Consider the following 21,305-nt stretch of genomic DNA (forward strand, 5'->3'; position numbering starts at 1 on the left):
CCATTTTTTGGCGCCCTTAACATCTCGCTGTTAGAGCGATCACTTCTCGCTTTACTACAGGACTGGCGGTCACTCCTTATTAATATTATGCGAAAATGTTTTGTTTGTTTTTCACCTCATAGCCCCTTAACAGTTTTACCAATTCGAAGTACAAAAGGACACAGGCTACTTATCATCCCGGTCATGCCGACGAAGTCGCGTATTAAAACTAGTATTATTTACTTATTTTATAATGTAATTTTGGACTAAAATAAAACACAATTTAAAAACAAAACTTTAATTATCAATTCCATGTAGGGTTTACCATTTTCACTTACAACAACCATATGTTACTATTTTGTTCTAAAACACTAATACCGCAGACAAATCCACACCTGTGACTAATACAATATATATTTATTTTACCATTTCCCTAAACATATATATATGTACTTGACTTACCACCATATTTTTTCGATTTAATCTTTTGATTCATATTAGAATAGTAAGGTAATCAATCTTGTGTCAATTGCGAAGATTTTTCAAAATTTGTTATCATTGGAACATTTGATTTTCCGCGATGATATCGTGGACGTGCACGTAATCCATCTATACTTATAATAAATCTGTAGAGGTCAATTCTGTACATGAAATACATTCCCAAAATAACTATCAGGGGGTGATTAGTGATCGATACCAATGCCAAAAATGCAATTAGTAAATTTTTTGTCTGTCTGTCTGCATGTTCGTTATAGAAACAAAAACTACTAGACGGATTTTAACGAAACTTGATACAATTATTCTTCATACTTCTGGGCAGGTTATAGTATACTTTTCGTCACGCTACGATCAATAGGAGCAGAGCAGTGAAGGGAAATTTAGGGAAAACGGGAGAAGTTATTCCATTTTTAAGCTTCCGTCGCGTGTGCAGCCTTAATGGCCACTTTTTAAAATGTAAAAATGTCCACCCGTGCGACGCCGGGACAGGCGGCTAATTCTAAAATAGATTTCGTTGCTCAAAAAAAACCAACTGGCAAAATCAGTTACTTCTATTTAAAAATTTCTATGGGACTTATCTGAAAGCTGTGTACGTCCCGGCATAGAATAGGCCACCCCTTTCTTTCCCGTGGATGTCGTTAGAGACGAGTATGGGAGCACATGATGGACAGCAGCGTCCCTCTTAAAACGTCACCAAAAATCAAACTGCGGTTGCCAACCCGCCTGCCAAGCATGGCAATTATTGACAAAACCCCCCTTACGTTCAGCAATGAATACTTAACGCTTGATATAACAATAACAAAAACTAATTTGAAAGTATATCCCGTCACATAAAAACACAAAAAAAAAACGCATAGAGGAGTATTATAGGCGAAACAGTATACTCTGTTATGTCCATGGTACCGCTCATGTCTATAGGCGACGGTTACCACTTTGCATCAGGTGGGCCGTCAGCTTGTTGCCATTGTTAGTTGTATAAAAAGAAAGACTTTTCAAATCAACTTAAAAATAACGGAGTTACAAGGTAATAAACATAGAAAAAATATAACCAAAAAAAGAAAGTCTTTTTTTAAGATTTACATATTTTGCTCCACTTTTATATCGTTATGCTAAGCTACTAAGATACCATGCAGTGTTTTGTCAGTACCCATTCGGTTCTTTGACAATGCGTTTTCGATTCTGAGCCACCAGTCTCAAAACCTGGTACTTCACTGGTGCTCCGCCAGCGTGCGTCAGCGCAGGCGGGCATACCATTTTCACCCATCAAAAAAAAAAATCTCAAAACCTACCTCTATTTTTATTTAATATTACAAACCAGCAGATATTATAGTTAACTACATTAATCGATTTCGATAAAAGTTGGCAAAAAATTACATTCATTATGTATGAGGGGTGCTGAGAAAGAGGTGGCTGGTACTTAGTACATGGCCTGGGCCCTAGGGCGGCCAAGACTGCAAATCCGCCACTGTTTGAACAATTTTTGAAAATTTACAGATAATTCCGACGTTGCCACACTTCGGTAAGCAAAAGTTATAAACGCCCTTAACGTAAACCTACGAACATATTATGCAAAATATTTATCCCATTTATTATTTAGAAAGATTCCAGACAAAAGACACTCGACTACAATTAAAAAATCTTCCATTGAGACCTTAAAACCGTAAACTGTATAATTTAACCTTAATCTATTTACATAAACTAGTAACATAAGAAATAATAAAAATAACATGCGTGGTAAAATATTTAACTATACAGAGCTGTATCTCCATTTTATGGATTATTTACATGAATGAATGAATGAATGAATAAATAAATGAAAACTTTATTGTTCTTTTCAAAGAATAATACAGATTATAAAGATTAACATTATGTACACAAACAAAAATAAATTATTACCAGAGGGAGACTTTGTACAAAAGTCGTTTGTTTGGGCACCTCTATCCCATTCGTATTTCCACCGTGAAGTAGTTGTGTTTGCATGGCTGTGTTTCGATTTGAAGGGTGGGATATGGCGTGAATTTACTGGGTACAGAGGAATAACACATTAGTCCTCAGGAATGGTAACAAATGGGAGGCGGGGATATCATGGGCGAAACAGTATACTCTGTTATGTGCATGGTACTGCTCATGTCTATAGGCGACGGTTACCACTTTCCATCATGTGGGCCGTCAGCTTGTTTGCCATTCTAAGTTGCATAAAAAAATTAATAACATGAACCTAATTATTAATTTGACTGTTAAGACGTGTTCGCAGTTACAAAATGTAATAAAACACATACACACATAAAAGAGGGTGTTCGTTAACAGACTGACCCATATAACAAAGTGCAGCAGAAACCACTGTGTCTAGAATCTTGAAGTTTTACATTCTTTATATATAAGTTAAGAAAGCTCGACTAATTTCAGGACCATTCTGTGACTGACTGTGACGTTAGCACGGATTTGAATGCGCGCCTGTTAAGCGTTGAGTGTAAGCAAATTTTTTTTTATAACACACGGAGCAAACATGCACACGGCTCACTTAATGGTAAGTAACTACCGCCGCCCATGATCACCCGCAAAACCAAAGGCATAACAGGTGTGCTGCCGGCCTTTTAAAAAAGAAATTAATTACACATAAGTACAACCGGTAGTTACATTACAATATCCTCATATATTTTTTCCTTTGATCCTCTTCGAAATTCAAATAAAATAAAAAAAAAGTTGGTCATATACATTCTTAATATGAAATTCATCATTATTGAATATAATTTCTATACAATAAATAGAAATACAGCTCTATTACATAGTGCATAGTAATTTTTTTTCCATGACAACTAACTTCCAATTTGTTACAGAAACCAGCTAAGACAGCTGTCATTCAGAAAATAATAAAATAAACAAAAGAATGTAACTTCATAAATTCATATCGATTTCAGGAACATTCAAGCAAGGACGGTGAAGTTATGAAAAACTTTAAATAATTAATTATAGTCGTAAAATATTAAAGAAAATATTATTAAAATATGTATTTTTAAGTGTTTGCAAAAAAAAACCGCGTATTTATATAAGACAGGTACATAGGATGAAAACGAAATCGTTAGAGGTACATATAACTAAGTATATACCCATATCCATAGAAATTTAATTAATAAAAAATTCATACAAAAAATTCTACAAAAAAAGACTTCAAATACGACAAAACCAATTATTTTGATTTCAAAACTAAACTGCTCAATCGATTTTGATAAAATTTCTATGGAATCAATCTATAACTATATTCTTTTATATAAAAAAAAAAAGTTTTGGAAATCAGTTTACAACTGACAGAGTTATAAGGTAATAAACATAAAAAAAAACTGAATTGAGAACTCTCTTCTTTACTGAGTTAAAAATAAAAAAAAAAAACAAAAAAATTTAAGCCTCCATTCTAATTCAAAAGTTACAGTATGGAAGGCGTAAATTTTTTTGTCGTTTTCGAACAATGTTTTTTTTGGAGATACTATTCTATTACGATAGTAGAACACTCCATTCAAAGGATTCTAACGACTTCACTTACATCATGCATTTTAATAAGTATCACTGACAATTGTTCATTGTTATTGCTAATTGTTTAATAATTATTAATAATTGGTAACTGTTATTAATAACAGAATTATTGTTAGGATTAATTTAACGTCTGAATTGTAAAAAAAAAAATTAAATAATTTTATAAACGGAACAATACAACTAAATCATACATCGAGTATTATGTACTATTTTTGTTTGCAGTTCAATTTGAGGCAGTCTGTGTACAGTAAAGTGGTTAAGCAACATTAGGCGCTGTCCACACACTCGACAACTTGACCATTTTCGTTTCTAGATCACAAATCAATTATTAAGTATTAAATGTATTTAATACTTAATATGTATATAACTTAAATCGAAATTTCACAATCTCTACACACGATTTACCAATGTTCATTCCAATCCCCCTACGTCATACATTACATTCACCAATAATATCACTTTATATTTAAACTTTTATTGGTAGCCGAAGCAATTTATTTGCGTTAATGCACTAAATAATTTTAGATTAAATAGAAAAAAAAATACTGAAAAAAATTGATCAAATATATTTTTAAAAACCAAATTACATATAAATTTTTACATTATTTATTTTAGTAATATTTTAATTTTTAAAAACACAAATCTAAAAAAAAAAAAATTGCTTCATCTACTGATATAAGTATACCAAAACATAATAAACCAATCCTCTTATCCAATATAACATATTCCCACCATTCGATTAATAAAAAAAAAATGGTAAAGACTTGAAATTTGACTTGTTAATATTATGTACATCACAAATGTAAATTTAAATGGATATACCGAGTCGAATTTTAAGAGCTTATTTGTATAGTAATGACAGTAAAATACCTCTAACAAACTCACAGATCTATTTTAACAATAAATCTTTTGTCTCTTTCTTTCAAATTGAGAAACACGTAAAAATAAAAAAGACAAAACACTATAATTGTTGTAAGTTTAAACATTTTTATGAATAAGGGAGTATGAGTAAATCAAATTTCAATTTTCAAGTTTTCATCAATTTACATCTTAACGCCACCCCATTATGGGGTAAATAGATAACACACGTGTGCTCACAACCGATCCCTACATACAACTTAATTCGTACACTTTCATGATCAAGTTTTCCTTACTTTTCCTAACACATTTAAACATATAGCCTATTGCTCGATAGCATTTGGCTGACTTTAAGCCATTTCTCGATTTGTTACTACGGTACCGTTCTAATTTGTGAGTTTAGCTCCCATAGACAACTGGCAAACGAGCCTAGCACGAGATAGAACGAGTTAACAACATCTACCGTCTTTTTCATTCATTATTAATCAAAACATCTATGGGGGCTGTACCGTTTCTGTAGAAATTCTCCATTTTATATAATTTGCTGAAATACGCGGTAAAATATCGAATTAAAAATGTACCAACAAAATAAGAAGCCTCCTTGTAATGTAGTTTTGTACAAACAAAATGCATTTAACATCTTAACTTTAATAATAATACTTATAAACGAGACATGTTTTTTTTTTTCATAAGAAATATATTAAATTCTTAATAAATTAATTTAAATTTACATAAAGTGTATTGCTTAATATTATTCCATGTGTACATTTTGGTCAACATTCTCTTTTTTTATTTTAACATATTTTAAAAATAAAGTAATTATTTTTTATAAGATTAAATTCTAAAATAATTTAAGGATGGAAAGGAGGTAATTTCGATCATGATTTATTATTTACATTACTGATTTTTCGTAAATTGATATCTTTCGTAGTTACTTTAAAGATTATTTTTGCTTAAAAAAAATCAAACTGTCACATTAAGAGATGCAATTTTTTTAAATAAAATCTATATACATCATATTAGGTATAGTATAATATTTTGAGGTATTTTCAGCTATAGGTATGTGTTCTTTTATATTAATAGTTGCTATTTGATATAGCAAAATTACTCTTATGGTTAAAGACATAAAGTTTTCTTTAGACTTAGTTGGTAGTCTATTGCACCTTGGCCTTTCCAGTGACTAAACGAGCGTACTCTTCGTAGAAGCGCGGGAAAAATTGTATGGCGAAGTATACAACTGTGAGATACGCCACGATAGCCAGCGTTAGGATCAAGTCGAACACGGCCGGCTTTACACTGTAATAATAGAAATTAAATTGTATTAAAATTAGTCAAACATTGGGTTAATTTTGAGGCGCTATTTCTGTAATCCTTAGGTTATATACATAGAGCCTCGAGTCTCGGCTCGGGTCTCGAAAATCGACTCAACTTTTTGTCAGTTAAATGTCAAATTAGCTGACTCGTTTTATTATCAGTATTCTATATACGCATATAATGTATCTTGACGTATTATTTAATAAACAAAATGAGTGTTTACACATAAAAAAAAATACAGAAATTATAAGACAAAATAAATATAAAAATTATAAAGTAGTCATAACTATTTAGCATGCAAAATTGTATGAAAAATTCTTATGTTTTTTTTTTTGTACGTATTTTCATGATAATTAAATAAAAAAAAATATTAAGAATTTTGTACGTCTGTACGATTGTTCCAGCATCACGTAAAAATGCATGAATTTGATGCATTTTTTTGTTCCTATCGATAGCTGTATTCCTGAACCTCTAATTTAGAATCTGGAGTATGTTTCATCTTGATACATTAGAATTGGTCTATTTTATTGAGGTCATACATCTGAAATCCACAAACGGAGTAGCGGGCATAAATCTAGTAATAATATAAACATAATAATTACCTGTAAACATACAACTGCGCCCGGGTGGGTCCGTACAGCGTATACTCCGGTTCACGCTTGTCGACCGTGTGCGTACTCACGGTGATTTCCATGTACCTGGACAGCGTCCGCTCCAATGCTCCCGTCACTCCTGACAAACATTAGTTTTGTTCATGCAACTTAGAATGGCAAACAAGCTGACGGCCCACCTGATGGAAAGTGGTAAGTGTCAACTATAGAAGGGAAAAGAATTGTTAGTGACGGAGTCTAACAGCCCTATTGCTAGCAATGTACCCTATCAGGTTCACCTCAATGCGGTTCCACCTGGAAACTATTGTGGTTAATTCTTGTGGAATTCGTCAAGATGACCTGCTTTCATCCTCACTTATAATTTAATCGTCTTCCATGGGGGGAAAGGGATTGTTAGTAATGGAGACTGAGAATCTCATTGCTAGCAATATACCCAACCAGGTCAAATTCGCGGTTCTCCCTGGAAACTATCATGGTTAATTCCTGATGAATTCATCATGATGGGCTAACTGACCTGTTTTCATTCTCATCTATCACCCTTCACTGGTGCTCCGCCAGCGTATCCCGTTAGCGCAGGCGGGGTTACCATACCATACCATCAACCATAAAAAAAATCGTCTTCCATGAGAGAACAGGTATAAGAACAGGCCGAATTTACAAAAAAAAAAATATTGATGCAATTAAACTTACCAGCATTTGGTGGCAGTGTGGTGATTATTTGCGGAGCTCTGGGTTGCGACGACAAATATTTGTACCAATGTTTGATGGCCACCTCGTCCACGCCCTGAAAACGACATTGTTGTTTTGTTGTTGTGCCGTTAACTGTCCACTGCTGAACACAGGTCTCCCTCAAAAGAAAGGTCTTGCCAGTAGTTGCCATATAAAATTCCCATTATCCAGTTATCTTTATATATAAAAATTAATGCCACTTTTCGTTGTAATTTTATAACTCAAGAACGGGCTCACCTGTCCAAACCAAATGTTAAGGCTCTGTTCGGATTATTTAGTAGATGGTTTATGTGAAGTTTGCACAAAATCGGTCGAGCGGTTCGTCATTTATCACATTTTTTGTAACAAATGAGAATTCAATAAATGGCAGATTATTTTGTTAATGGGGATTTTTGTGTTAAATTCAAACTTTTTTTTTTATTGGGGATTATGCTGTCAAATTGAAACTTTTTTCAGTGTTGGTTGACACATGCATGCATGTACAAGCATGTAGTTATGTCATTCATGCGGTCATTTCACTTTGGACGTGCTTCGATTAAAGCAATTTGTCAGCGATATTGATGTTAATTTTTTTTTATTATTTCACTTTATACGTAGCGAAGCACGTACCGGGCCGCTAGTTTAATATATATTTCATATAAAAAATAATAAATAGAATATCCATCTATGAAATAACAATCAAATATTGGTAGAATAAAGACTATCAATTTAAACATATTCTTAAATGCTTTTACCTTAAAAAAATAATTAATAGTGTTGAGATGGTAACAGCATGAGGTTCTTTAAAATGAAGTAAAGAGGTTTCATCAGGGTCGGCAACGTGAGCGTAATGCCCCTGGTATTGCAGGCGTTCCTAGATTACGGTAACTGTTTACCATCAGGTGGCTCGTGTGCCACCCCAGTGGTATAAAAAAAATGCAGACAATGTCACAGGTAAAGCTAGTATATTATAAAGTGCACTTCGACATACGCCGTTCAATGTAAATCGTACTTAAAAGAAGACATACCAATAGTTCATCATACAACATGGCGTCCTCATCGTTGACTTCGTCCGTGAGATTGTACACGTGCGATGCGAGGGCGCGCGCCAGGACACCTATATTCTTGATCAGGTTTGATGCTGAGAGCTCTGATGGTGTATCCAGAAGCGATCCCCTTGATGGCTCTTTGTGACTCTGTAAATAATATTTGGTATTGAAAGGAAGCCTTGTAAATTTAAACATTTTTATTATTTTACCCCTACTATTGACATTTTTCTATTTTATAAATTTATTGTATTAGTTGTTATGTATAAATGACATAATGTACTATAATCTAGACTTTTAATAAGTAAGGTCAATTTAAATAATATAATTGAATTACAATTTTATTTTAATTCGTTTTTAGATTTAATTACCTGTAAAGCGCTAACTGTAAATGCTGTCATTCTCCTAATGCTGAACCTCTCGTGCTGCCAGGCGAGAGTCTCGTCAGCCAAGTTGATCTTCTTATGGTTGATAGGCACTCCGAGTCTCGACTTGATGGAGTGTGCCGCACCACCAGGCTTCGGTGGCTTCGACACATGCATGGTGAGGGTTGCTGACGATGAGATGGAGTCCAGGCACATGACGAAGGATACATCCTGTTAACATAAAAGTTTAACCGCAGTTAGGCTTTGGCACAGTTCTTAAAGGGGCGCTGCTGCCCATTCCTCGACTATTATGTCATGTTAATCATAATAGCAACAGTCTGATAACGCCTTTGATATATATATATGATTCTATTCGTGACCATATTTATTTTATTACTAAATTTTATAATATAATATAATAGAGGGTTAGGTCAGGCAGGTGGCCGGTCGTAAAACTAAAAACCAAATCTTTTTGTAATATGGATAAAATCATATTACGCCGACCCCAAATGATTGGGACAAGGGTAAGAAGATGATGATGATTTATTTTATTACTAGCTTTTACCCGCGACTTCGTCTGCGTGACCTGGATATGTTCACTAACCAAGATAAAAAGAAACCTATGTTTTTCTCTATTTCATATAATACCTATGTTAAATAACATAGTGATTGGTTAAGCCGTTATGGCATCAAGAGATAAGAGACAAATTCACTCTCTCGTTTATAATATTAGTAAGGATAAATACCTCTGAATGTCAACTACTTCAAAAAAGGAGAATGTCTCAATTCGTTTGTATTTTTTTTTAATTTGTTACCTTAAAACTCAATCATTTACAAACCAATTTGGAAAATTATTTTTTTCATCTGAAAGTATAACACTTTGAGATTAGTCCCCTAGGAAATTTGTCAAAAATTGATTTAGTAATTACAGTTTTTAAATCAAAATAACTGGTTTTATCACAATTGAAGTCTGTATTATTTTTGTAGAATAAACTTACCTGCAGCAATGAAGCGTCGGCTGAATCCAACTGCTCCTCCAGCCACTTCTTAGCAGCGAAGTAGTTGAGGGAGTGTCCGGCGGACGTGAGCACGAAGAGTAAGGTGGGCCCGCCGCGGACCGCAGGCGTCGAGTACAGCCGGGAGAAGATGCGAGCCAGCTCCAGCACGGCCACCGCGCCGGACGCATTGGAATCTGCGCCTTGGGATAATTCCTACAAAATATAAATTAGATTAATTGTATACCAACCGTTTTCAAGATGGAATAAATACATTTTGTATCTCTGATTCTTCAATGTAATATGTAACCTAATTCTAGGCTCCAAGAGTCATGAATTCAAAAATAGACAAAAAGCACCCTAATAATAGTTTTATCTTTGTACAAAATGTACGGTACAGCTTGACCGCTCGGTGAGCGTGGACTGTAGGGTGCTGGTTCAGGCTGGAGAGAAACGATAAAATTCCTTTCTTGAAGCTCCCGGTTCCGTACTGAAGAGTCTCCTATTTCCTTATCGGTTGGGGAGTGCAGTGCATGCCGCTCGACGGTAGGCGGCCTATCTTTATACCCGCCCGGTCGCACGATAACATGTACCAACTCACATTAGTGAGTCTGTGCGAGCGGGACGGGGCGAGTGTGAGAGGGACGCGTAACTCTTCAGAGCGGCACCATTTGGCGTCTATTTAGTTGTTATAATTATCCTTATTACTATTATTTTTACAATCTTTTTCTTATTTCTACTTGTGGGTAATAATGACTCGACACAATAAAATGCTTTATTCAACTTACAACTATAAATACATCAGAGAAAACCTATATAAAATTAACAATTTAAACGATTAAAAAACTAATGACTTATGCTAACAAAAATAACTATAAAATATCGCTATAAACTATACAAAGAGATTACAATGTCGCGAACACAAAAGTTGTTTGCATGGGCACCTCTGTCCTTTTCGTGTTTGAACCGTAAAGCAGTTGTGTTTGCATGGCTGTGTTTCGGTTTCAAGGATGGGATATGGCGTGTTTAATTTTAATTTACAGGGTATAGGGGAATAACAACTGAGTCTTCAGGAATGGCAACGCATGGGGGGTATCATGGGCGAAACATTATACTCTGTTATGTCCACGGCACTGCTCATGTCTATAGGCGACGGTTACCACTTTCCATCAGGTGGGCTGTCAGCTTGTTTGCCATTCTAAATTGTATAAAAATATGAAAAAAATCCTATATAATTGATATATCCTATATGAAAGTTTCCTATATAAATTTTCGAAACTGCCCAACTGATTTTAATGAAATTTTATTGAATATATTATATGATTGTGTATTGTTTGTACCTTGACTTAAAACATGAATAAGGTGGTAGAACTACATTTATAGGGTTTTTTTTTTTATAAGTATATTACCAATATAAACATATCGAGCCTTTTCAGGAAGAAGATCGTAAGCGCCAAAAATTCCAAAAACTTTTTTTAATATGAACCGCCAGATCTACTGATTTTACACCTTATAGCTTATTTTAGAGTTCAAATTAGAAATGTAATTAACTTTATTAATATTCTTTGTTTTTATCGTAAGTTACAAGCCATTCGGTTTTTTAACGTAACCTCCACCGACTGACAGATCGTAAGTATAATACCTGTCGCTTACAATATAGTACTAGGTTCTTAAGTTTATTGTAAGCTTCCTACTTGGCACTTACGATAATAAATTTATGCAACGTAAGTTAAACTTGTCCCTTGCGGTAGAAACAAAATGCGTTTTGCGTTGGGTTGTTCGTAAACTGTAACATTATTATACTCAAATAAATTAAATATGAATACCATAAACTTTGATAACTATATTAGAAAAGTTGCCAGCAGTTTTGAAAACTTTTGATATTTCGCAAATGACACTGCGTTACACTAAATTGCATAAAATTGCAAGTTTAAGTTAAAACCTGACCAACGCGGCAAAAGCACGCCTTCAAATAAATACAGTCAATCTCAAACTCAAAACGTAAATAAATTTATAAAAGAGTTGCCTGTCGGGTAATCACACTATTGTAGAAACAATAGTAATAAATTGTACTTACCAACTGAATTTAGGGATGTGACTTATTTATATAAAAACTTTTACTTGAAAGATGATGAAACGAAAGATTTAGGTGCAGTAAGTTATCAAAAGTTTAGAAAAATATTTAAAACTGAATTTAACTTAGGATTTCACTTACCAAAGAAAGATAAATGTGGTCAATGTGAGAGAATAAAAAATTTGAATGATGAAGAAAGAAAAAAACGATAGAATCAGTTGCTTACAAGAATCACATTAAGAACAAAGAAAGATCATTAAAGCTATTTCTAGAGGATCAAAAAATAAGCAAAGACTACAGAAACTTTTTATGTGCGAGCTATGATCTCGAAAAGGTCTTAACAACACCTCACAGTCAAAGTGTAAATTTCTACTATACTCGAAAGCTATTATAATGAAAGCATTTATGAAAGCGGTACCAGATCTGCATTTTGTTATCTTTGGAATGAAACGAAAGCGAAAAGAAGAAATTAAATCTGTACTATTATCTTTAAATACCTTAAAATGGTTGACGAGAGAAGGACTCAAAATGAAATTGCATTATACTGTGATAGTTGTGCAGGACAAAATAAAAATAAAACCATGATTTTAATGCTGTATTATTTCATACAATATCATGCGAGTTTTGTTGAAAAGCTGACTATAAACTTTCTTATTCCTGGACATACGACATGTCAGATGTATGATGCCAATAGATTCTGTGCATGCGACAATAGAAGAATTTGTACAGAAAAGAACCATTAAGGCACCATCTGAATGGCAAACTTTGATTGGAAATGCTCGGACTAATCCAAAAAATATGAGACAATTCTTTTAAAAAATAGTGAAATTAAAGACTGAAATTCCTATACAACAGCCTTCTTACCAAACAAAATTAAAATACAAACAAGCAAGCTGCGTAACGCTAGATTTGATTGAACGATTGAAGGCGACAAATTCTATCTTAAATACGACTATAATGGACCCGAATAAGCTGTTGATGTTCAATCAACAAGCCATTCGTGAACCGAAGACTGCTATCACTGAAAAAAATCCCATTTCGAAGGCAAAATATGAAGATTTAAAGAAAATGTGCTAAAAAGGTGTCATACCAGAAGTATATGCAAAAGAATATCTGGATTTGCCCTACAATAAAAACACAAGAGAACGAGACTAATGAAAACGACGACTGAGTTATGTCTTTTTTGGTATTTCATTTTGTTAATAAAGCCAATTCACTTAAAAGTGATTAATGGTTATTTTTTTTTACTTTTTTGTACTTCTGACACTTTGTCCGTCTCTGTCTATCACTGTATCTCGTAAATACAGTTAAAAAAAACTTCACAAAAAATTATTTCTACTATTTCATGATATTTAGGAATTATCGTAATCGACATACTCATATCAGCTCTACCTAATAACAGTCATCAGTTTTAACGTAAGCGACAAATGTATGTGATTTTAGAGTACTGATACAAATCTTAACATTTGAAGTAATAGGGAGGTGCCCACATAACACTTAGTAGAAATTTGAAATTGATGCTATAAATATTTTGAGAAATATTTAAAAAAAACCCTCTCCTGTAAAATATGCAAAATGGCGGTTACGATGTTCTTCCTGAAAAGGCTCGATATATACTAACAGGCACAACACCAGAAGAGTCATAATGCGCGGCAATCACTATGGTCTGCGCAGATCCCGAGCGTCCCACCAACTTGCCATGCAGGGTCACTGGTTTGGAGTCTAACTTCTGAGGGGTCGATGCTGATACCACTGCAAAAGTTATAATAATTAACCTTTGGTGATTATCCAGTATGGCAATCTATAGTGGACGAATAATGGCTGAGATGATGATGATGATGATGATTATCCATTATTTGGTATAGAAATTGCAAAGGGACTATGTTTTGGGTGATAATTTCTTCAAGATTAAGTAAAATTATTATTTGTAAACTATTTTGTTTCGAACTGTTCTAATGCTATTGGTATCTGATGGGTTTTATAGCTTCATTAGGAGCGTGCAAGGGTGAGTGCAGGGGAGAAAGCAAATGGCACTCCGAGCTCGCGAAAGGAGAGCAAAAAGTGTCGATTCTTAACAATGGTTTACAGTGTGTGCTCATGGGCGCCTGATAGCTGGCTATGGGGCAAGATGAGTAACGTGACAAACACAAGATGATGATTCTACCTCACCCGTACTGCTAGCATATAATGTAAATGTTATTCTTGCCTAACTCTTACATTATTAATGTAAATTGAATGAAATTTATAATTCATAAATTCCGAAAACTTCAGTTTTCGGAATGTATAGGAGAAAGATTTAAAGGTACCCTATGAGGCTGTGTGATGGTAAGCTTTTCTAAATTTTATGGATACATTAAAGTGCTGGTGATAATTTGTATACTTTTGCATTCAACTTACCAATTTGGTATCCATTGGAAGAGACACTGTTAAACATAGCTTCCAGAGCCGTCTTCGACTTGTCATCGGTGATGAAGCTGTGCTGCAAGTCTCTCAGGATATCCTCAAAATCAGGTGTCCACTGAGCAAAATATACAGGTGCATTGACCTCGTTCTGAATCATTGCCATCTCAAGAAGTTGAATGTGCTGAAAAGAGTTTGGTAATAATAAATATTGATTGATTGATTGATCAAATACTTGTATTTGAGTCAATGTATGTAATTTTTATTTATTTATATTTTACCCCACTTTAAAATAAGGAAGGTAGTAACAATTTCTTTTTTCTTTTTGTACTACTTTGAAGGCAAACAAGCATATGGCTCATCTGATGATAATCCAAAATCCAAAAATGTGACATATTTATTTATTTATTCATTAGTACAAATATGTGTACATGGCAGACTCAATGCTAAAAGCATTCTCTCCCACTCAACCATAGGGAAGTATCAGAATACTTGAATGCGGTACTACTAATTATTGATATACATACATACTAAAATTACATATATAAAGGAATTAATATATATGAATACACAAATATATTTACACATATATGATATATACTATATTATACACAAAATTGAGAATAATATAAAGCATGTACTGCTCGGATAAAGTAAAAAAGTGAGCATGAACGTCTTTTAGTTGTAGAACATCTTTAAAGACAGTTTAGTTTATCACCTTAATCCATTCATATCTTCAATTACATACCTCCTTGTCTTCAGGTGTCAACACAGTATCATTTTTGGGCAGCACCAGGAGCAGTGCACCAGCTTTGCTCCTAATCTCCATGAACTGCTCAATGCTGATATCTTCCACCCTGGCCACTACACAATGGCGGGATGTACTCCAAGAAGTGAGTGATCGGCCTTCTAAGTTGAAGCTGGCACTGCGGCATCCTGTTGTTAATATTAACATTAATTTAGACTATTAGCACTATAATATTAGTGATATTAACCATTTATTTTAAAATAGTCAATGTTACTTTTAATATTGGGTAGTAAGGGGGATGGACTATTTTTTGTCATTTTATATTATGCAAAAAAATATATTATAATAGGTTTGTGATTTTCTTCTATTTTTATTACAACCCATTTAACGTATATCACAGATTTCTCTATCCACCACATTCTTAAAAACACCCACCAGTAGTGGATTCGGACTTTTGCAGTAGTCTATTAAAATTTCTGCAATTCAATATAAAAAAAAATTTACATCATATTAATTGCAATTATTTTGTCAATAAAAATTGTAACTTTAGTATCTTTATAAAAAAAAATCACTTCAAATTTGTCGCCTCTAAAATCAGCTCTAGGCTCCAGCCGGGCTTAGTAAACCTGCTGATAAATCCGCCACTGATACCCACTATCACTTAAAATTCTTTTATTAGACTTTAGAACTAATTTGACCTATTAAAAAAAACTAACAATAAGTTATAAATCTGATTATTAAAAAATGCATTCTAGGACATCACATGGATTCGAGCAATAAATTTTTTAGGCAATGATAAGATTGTAAAAGTAAACAGTGATTTGGTACAAGTGACATCTCTGGACACAAGATAACCTAAAAATCCGTCATCATCGATTTTGAAGTCATTAAATTAGAGTACATTTAGAAAAGATTACTTACCATGGGGTACTGTGTGAAGGTCGTATTGTTGCATTCTATATACAGAAAATTCATGAGAAGCTGTAACCGGGTTCACTGGGGACATGATGATAAAAATAGGCAAAGCCACAAGCAGATAGTAGGGCAAATAGCCCTTAAAAATTTCGGCAAAGCCATCTGCTTCGTCTATCCACATTTTGGAGACTACTTATTCAGAGATATTAAAAAAATTTGTTCAATAATCAATTCTTAGTACATAATCAAATTAAAACCTTACGTGTGACACAATAGGTCAATGACATTATTTTTTTTCAGATTCTGACACATGACAGCTAGACTAGCTACATTTATTTTAATACAGTTTACAATCGGTCGACTAAAGTAACATTTTTATGGAGTACCTATATACTATTAATTTTCACTTGATTTATTTACGTATTTGTGGTAAATTGGTAATAATTATAAGTAGGTACATACTTTAATAATTTTATTTTTAATAGCGATATTTATGTTTTTAATTTGTGTAAAGTATGTGTGTATTTCTTTAGAATAGAATAGAATAGAATAGAATTTTATTGCTAACTGTGTACATACATATAGCAGTAACTATTGCTTTGAATTTGACATCAGTATCAACAGTTATACCCTATCGGGCATGCAACAATTTAAGAACAGGTAATTATATTAACATCGAAACATTCAATACTATTACCATTACTTGATTACAAATAAATATGAAATATTATACAATACAATTAACAAGACAAAGAATAATCATAACCAAATTAAAATAAAATAAACATAATTTCACTTACATGTCAATTATTATTAATTATTAATTTAATTAGTTTTAAGATTGAAGTATTCATTTAAATTATAAAAAACATTATCAAAAAGCCAGGCTTTGAGTTTAATTTTAAACATATGCTTATCCTGACATTTAATGTTTAAGGGAAGATGATTAAATACTTTAATACCCATTATAATTGCACTCCTTCCATATGTATAACTATTTATTGTTGGTAGACAAATATCATATTTGTATTTATTACGTAAATTATTTCGAATATCAGATTTATTAACAAAATATGTCATATTATTATTAACAAAAACACACAATTCCATAATATATATGTTAGTCAGGCTGAGATATTTTTCATTTTTAAATATATTTCTTAAAGTCTCATCTGAATACATATTATAAATAATACGTAGACATTTCTTTTGAAGTAGAAAAGTCGATGCAACATCTACAGAATTTCCCCAATATATAATTCCGTATGTTAGTAAAGGGTACACATTACCAAAATAAGCGGACCGAGCAACAGTAGGCGAAGAGTTTTCCACGAGTATAGAAAGAGCATAACAATAACTTGATATCTTTTTATTTACTTTATCTATATGCGATTTCCAGTTTAGATGACAATCTATGGTAACACCTAAAAAGTTATGTTCGTTAACTTCCTCGACTGTTGTATTTGAATGATGGATTTTCAATTTTAAAGAATTATTTTTATAGTTGCGAAATTGAATAAATTTTGTTTTCTTAAAATTTATTTTCAGGTTAATAGTTCTGAGCCACTTAACTATTGTTTGTAATGTTTCATTTATTTCATTTTCAAACACGTCATTATCACTGCTATTATCTGTTATAAAAATGGTCGTATCATCTGCAAACATCACACAGAGATGTTTTGTGATTTTAGGTAAGTCGTTTACACTTACCAGAAAAAGAAGTGGACCCAGAACACTTCCTTGAGGGACTCCTACAATTGTTTCTGCTTGAGTAGATTTAATTTCCTCAACAGTATTATTGTTTTTATTATATTTGTCAATAACTGTGTATTGTTTTCTATTCGTTAAATATGATTCAACAAGTTTTAATGCTATACCACGCACACCCATGTTTTCTAATTGTATTAAAAGAATGTTATGTTTTATACAATCAAATGCCTTTGACATATCCAAAAATAAACCAACACCTGCAGTTTTAGTGTTCAATGCATCCCATACGTCTTTTAGTATTCTAAATATTGCCGAACTTGTTGATTTTTTCTTTTGAAATCCAAATTGATTACTATCAAGTATGTCATTAATTTCGAAGAATTTAATTAGTCTTAAGTAAATTACTTTCTCAAATATTTTAGAAAACGACGGTGGTAAGGCTATTGGTCTATAATCATTTATATTTGATCGCGTACCCTTTTTAAACAATGGTTTTATTTTTGAAAGTTTTAAGGCGTCAGGATATTTGCCAGTTTCAATCATTAAATTTAATATATAAATGAGAGGTTCACTTATACAGTTTATGGATTTTTTAATAATTGATATTGGTATGTCGTCATAACCACAACTTTTTTTATTTTTAAAACTCGTTACAATTTTAATTAATTCAGTATTATCGACCGGTTCTAAAAATATGCTCTTGCAAGTTTTTTCGGACGTTGACTTATACAAACTGTTTTCATTGCATTGAGCGTTATCATTTACAAAGTAATCATTAAATGTTTTAGCTATGATTCTCGGGTCTTCAATGAGTACATTATTATTAATGAGATAATCAACTGTATTTTTTAAATTATTTACAGGAGTAGTTAGTTTTTTAATGATATTCCAAGTAGCTTTGCTTTTGTTTGCGCTTTTATTAATAAATTCGATGTTATGTTTTATTTTCGCTTTATGAGTTACTGATTTCAAAATTTTACAGTATTTTTTATAATACACAATAAGGTTTGTACTTCTCTTCTTCAATATATTATGATAAATTCTTCTTTTATATTTACTTGATTTGCATATACCCCTAGTTTGCCAGTTTGATTTTCTGTGATATGTCATTTTGACTTTTTCTACAGGTATACATAAGTCATATAACATTTTAAATATGTTTATAAAAGTTTCATATGCTACATTAGGATCATCATGTAAATATACCTCCGAAAATTTCAGTTGAGACAGGTAATGCAAAAATATAGGCATATTCTCATCAGTATTCCTTCTATATACATACCAGTACTTTAAAATAAACTCCTGGCTACATGGCACCTCGATCAGTTGAGCTGAATGGTCTGAAAGACCTAGGTGCTCGACTTTGGACACGTAATTTTTATGATTTGTCAAGATATTGTCTATGCATGTTTTTGTATTTACTGATATTCTTGTTGGTTCATGTATTGTAGGTTTCAAGTTATATTTTAATAATGTATTCAGGAACATTTCACTTTTACTATTATTCTCAAGAGTATTAATATTGAAATCACCAGCTATAACAATTTTTTTCTTTGAGTACCGTGATCGTATCGTTAATCTTTGCAATAATAACTCCAATGCCCCAATAAATATATCAAAGTTCGAGTTTGGTACTCTATAGACACATATGACCACATAGTTCAATTCAGGTAACAAAATGCCACAACACTCAAAGTTAAGTTCCATTGTTATGTTATTTATGCATTCAAGCTGCTTTGTATTTATTCCGTTTTTTGCATAAATGCATACACCTCCTCTAGATTTACGACGACAAAAGGAAGCCACCATTTTATAACCCGGAATTTGCAATATGTTTAATATTTTTAATATGTTTAATATTAGTTTCTCTTATGATATATATATCTACTTATATAATATTATATTGATCAATACCTATTTATCTACACAGATTTTTAGTCTATTTACGCAACCATAGATTTTTTACCCATAATTTCATCCGCGTGACCGGAATATAAAGTGGAATAAGTTCGCTTCACTGACCAAGATAAATTGAAGTCTATGGCCTTTATTCCACATAGTACATGTATACCAAGTTTCATAATAATCTGTTTAGTCGTCAAGGCGTCAAGAGGTAATAGACAGATAATAAAGATCAGTAAGGATTGTAAATGCGGTTTGCAGACTTACTTTACAAATTCTGCACAATACGGGCATTTAGTTTCGACCGCTTCATTACAAAAATTAAAATTATGGCTTCTAAGATAGACCGCGTAGAGGTAGACCAAACAAACAATAGGGATGTTAATTCTTATCACTAATAATTCCTTTTCTCCATTGTAATTGTATTATTAGCCCTGTAGGTCCCGGCATAGAATAAGTCACCCCTTCCTTTCCCGTGGGTATCGTCGAGGCGGCTAAATGAGCTTATGGTCGAGAGATGGACAGCAGCGTCTCTCTTAAAACATCACCAAAAGCCAAACTGCGGTTGCCAACAACGGTGATATCGAGTAACAAAACTCATCCTTATAGGGGAGGCTTTTCACTCTGCGTGTTCTACCGCTTATACAACGGATTGTGCTCAGAGTAATTATTCAATATAATGCCTGCGGCCACTTTCTATCATCGTACGGCTCGCCATCGACAGGGAGTTCACCCTCATACCTTACAGCCTAAATGGTCGCGTATAACGCGGTTTCAGAGATGTTTTCTCCTACGAACACTCAGGTTATGGAATGAGCTCCCTGCCGAGGTTTTCCCAAGAGACTACAGCATGGGGTTCTTCAAAAGGGGGGTAAAGAGGTTTCTTCAGGGTCGGCAACGCGCGCGTAATACCTCTGGTATTGCAGACGTTCATAGGCTACGGTAACCGCTTACCATCAGATGGGCCGTATGCTTATTTGCCACCTCGGTGGTATAAAAAAAAGGCTAAGTTCAGTGGTCAATGGAGAGTTAAAGGCTGATACATAACATAAGTATATTATTTGGTTTATATCTATATGTGAAGATAATTACTTAAATGTTCCTGCGAAACTACTCACTTTATTAGATACCTCAGTTTGCTGGAACAAGTTCCCGACCGGCAGTTATGAATTTTTAACGTCCTAATTCAGGAAAAGGTGGAATAACTTCTGTTACCTACTTATAATTATGATACTAGTTACACTAATGTCAAATCAATATTAATCTACCAGAGGAAATTGTATAAAAGTCGTTTGTATGGATATCTTTGTTTCATTTACGTTTTTGCCTTCTAGTAGCTGAAGTTACATGGCTATGTCCCAGTTTGAAGTGTGGGATAATAATATTGCAGTTATGAGGTACTGAGGTATACCACTTGAGTCCGGAGGAAGAGATTGTTAGTAATGCGGACTACCAATTGTATTGCTAGCAATATACCCTGTCGGCGAGGTTATGTCGACTTAATTATTGATATTCCATCATTATTTCTGACATTCCAATGTTATAGAAGCGTGACTAGGACTCGATCTTGGGACATTCGGAAAGCAGTCTAGCGTTGTTCGCCCAAGCTGTCATTGCTTTATATTGATTGATGAAAATCAAATAATTCCATATC

General features: G+C 33.1%; 1 protein-coding gene across 1 annotated transcript; it reads right to left on the bottom strand.

The window, feature by feature from the left end:
- Positions 1-261: 261 nt before the first annotated feature.
- On the bottom strand, positions 262-16,329 carry LOC113521691 (nicalin-1). The gene is made up of 10 exons (XM_026907314.3): positions 16,046-16,329; positions 15,125-15,312; positions 14,374-14,560; positions 13,598-13,728; positions 9,906-10,118; positions 8,914-9,138; positions 8,525-8,692; positions 7,479-7,572; positions 6,780-6,909; positions 262-6,159 (listed from the first exon to the last, which is right to left on the bottom strand). Exons 1-10 carry the CDS (start codon positions 16,218-16,220, stop codon positions 6,018-6,020), a joined length of 1,653 nt encoding a protein of 550 aa, XP_026763115.2. The 5' UTR covers positions 16,221-16,329; the 3' UTR covers positions 262-6,017.
- Between the last annotated feature and the right edge of the window lie 4,976 nt (positions 16,330-21,305).

This window comes from Galleria mellonella, unplaced genomic scaffold (assembly GCF_026898425.1).
Source record: "Galleria mellonella isolate WM207_F2 unplaced genomic scaffold, CSIRO_AGI_GalMel_v1 utg63, whole genome shotgun sequence".
NCBI lineage: Eukaryota > Metazoa > Arthropoda > Insecta > Lepidoptera > Pyralidae > Galleria > Galleria mellonella.

Coding starts and splice junctions, on each gene's coding strand:
- LOC113521691 (XM_026907314.3), bottom strand. CDS start 16,220: ATGTGGATAGACGAAGCAGATGGCTTTGCCGAAATTTTTAAGGGCTAT. Junction 13,729..14,373: donor TTCCAATGGATACCAAATTG/GTAAGTTGAATG, acceptor TAACTTTTGCAG/TGGTATCAGCATCGACCCCT. Junction 7,573..8,524: donor TGTTGTATGATGAACTATTG/GTATGTCTTCTT, acceptor TGTCGTTTTCAG/GGCGTGGACGAGGTGGCCAT.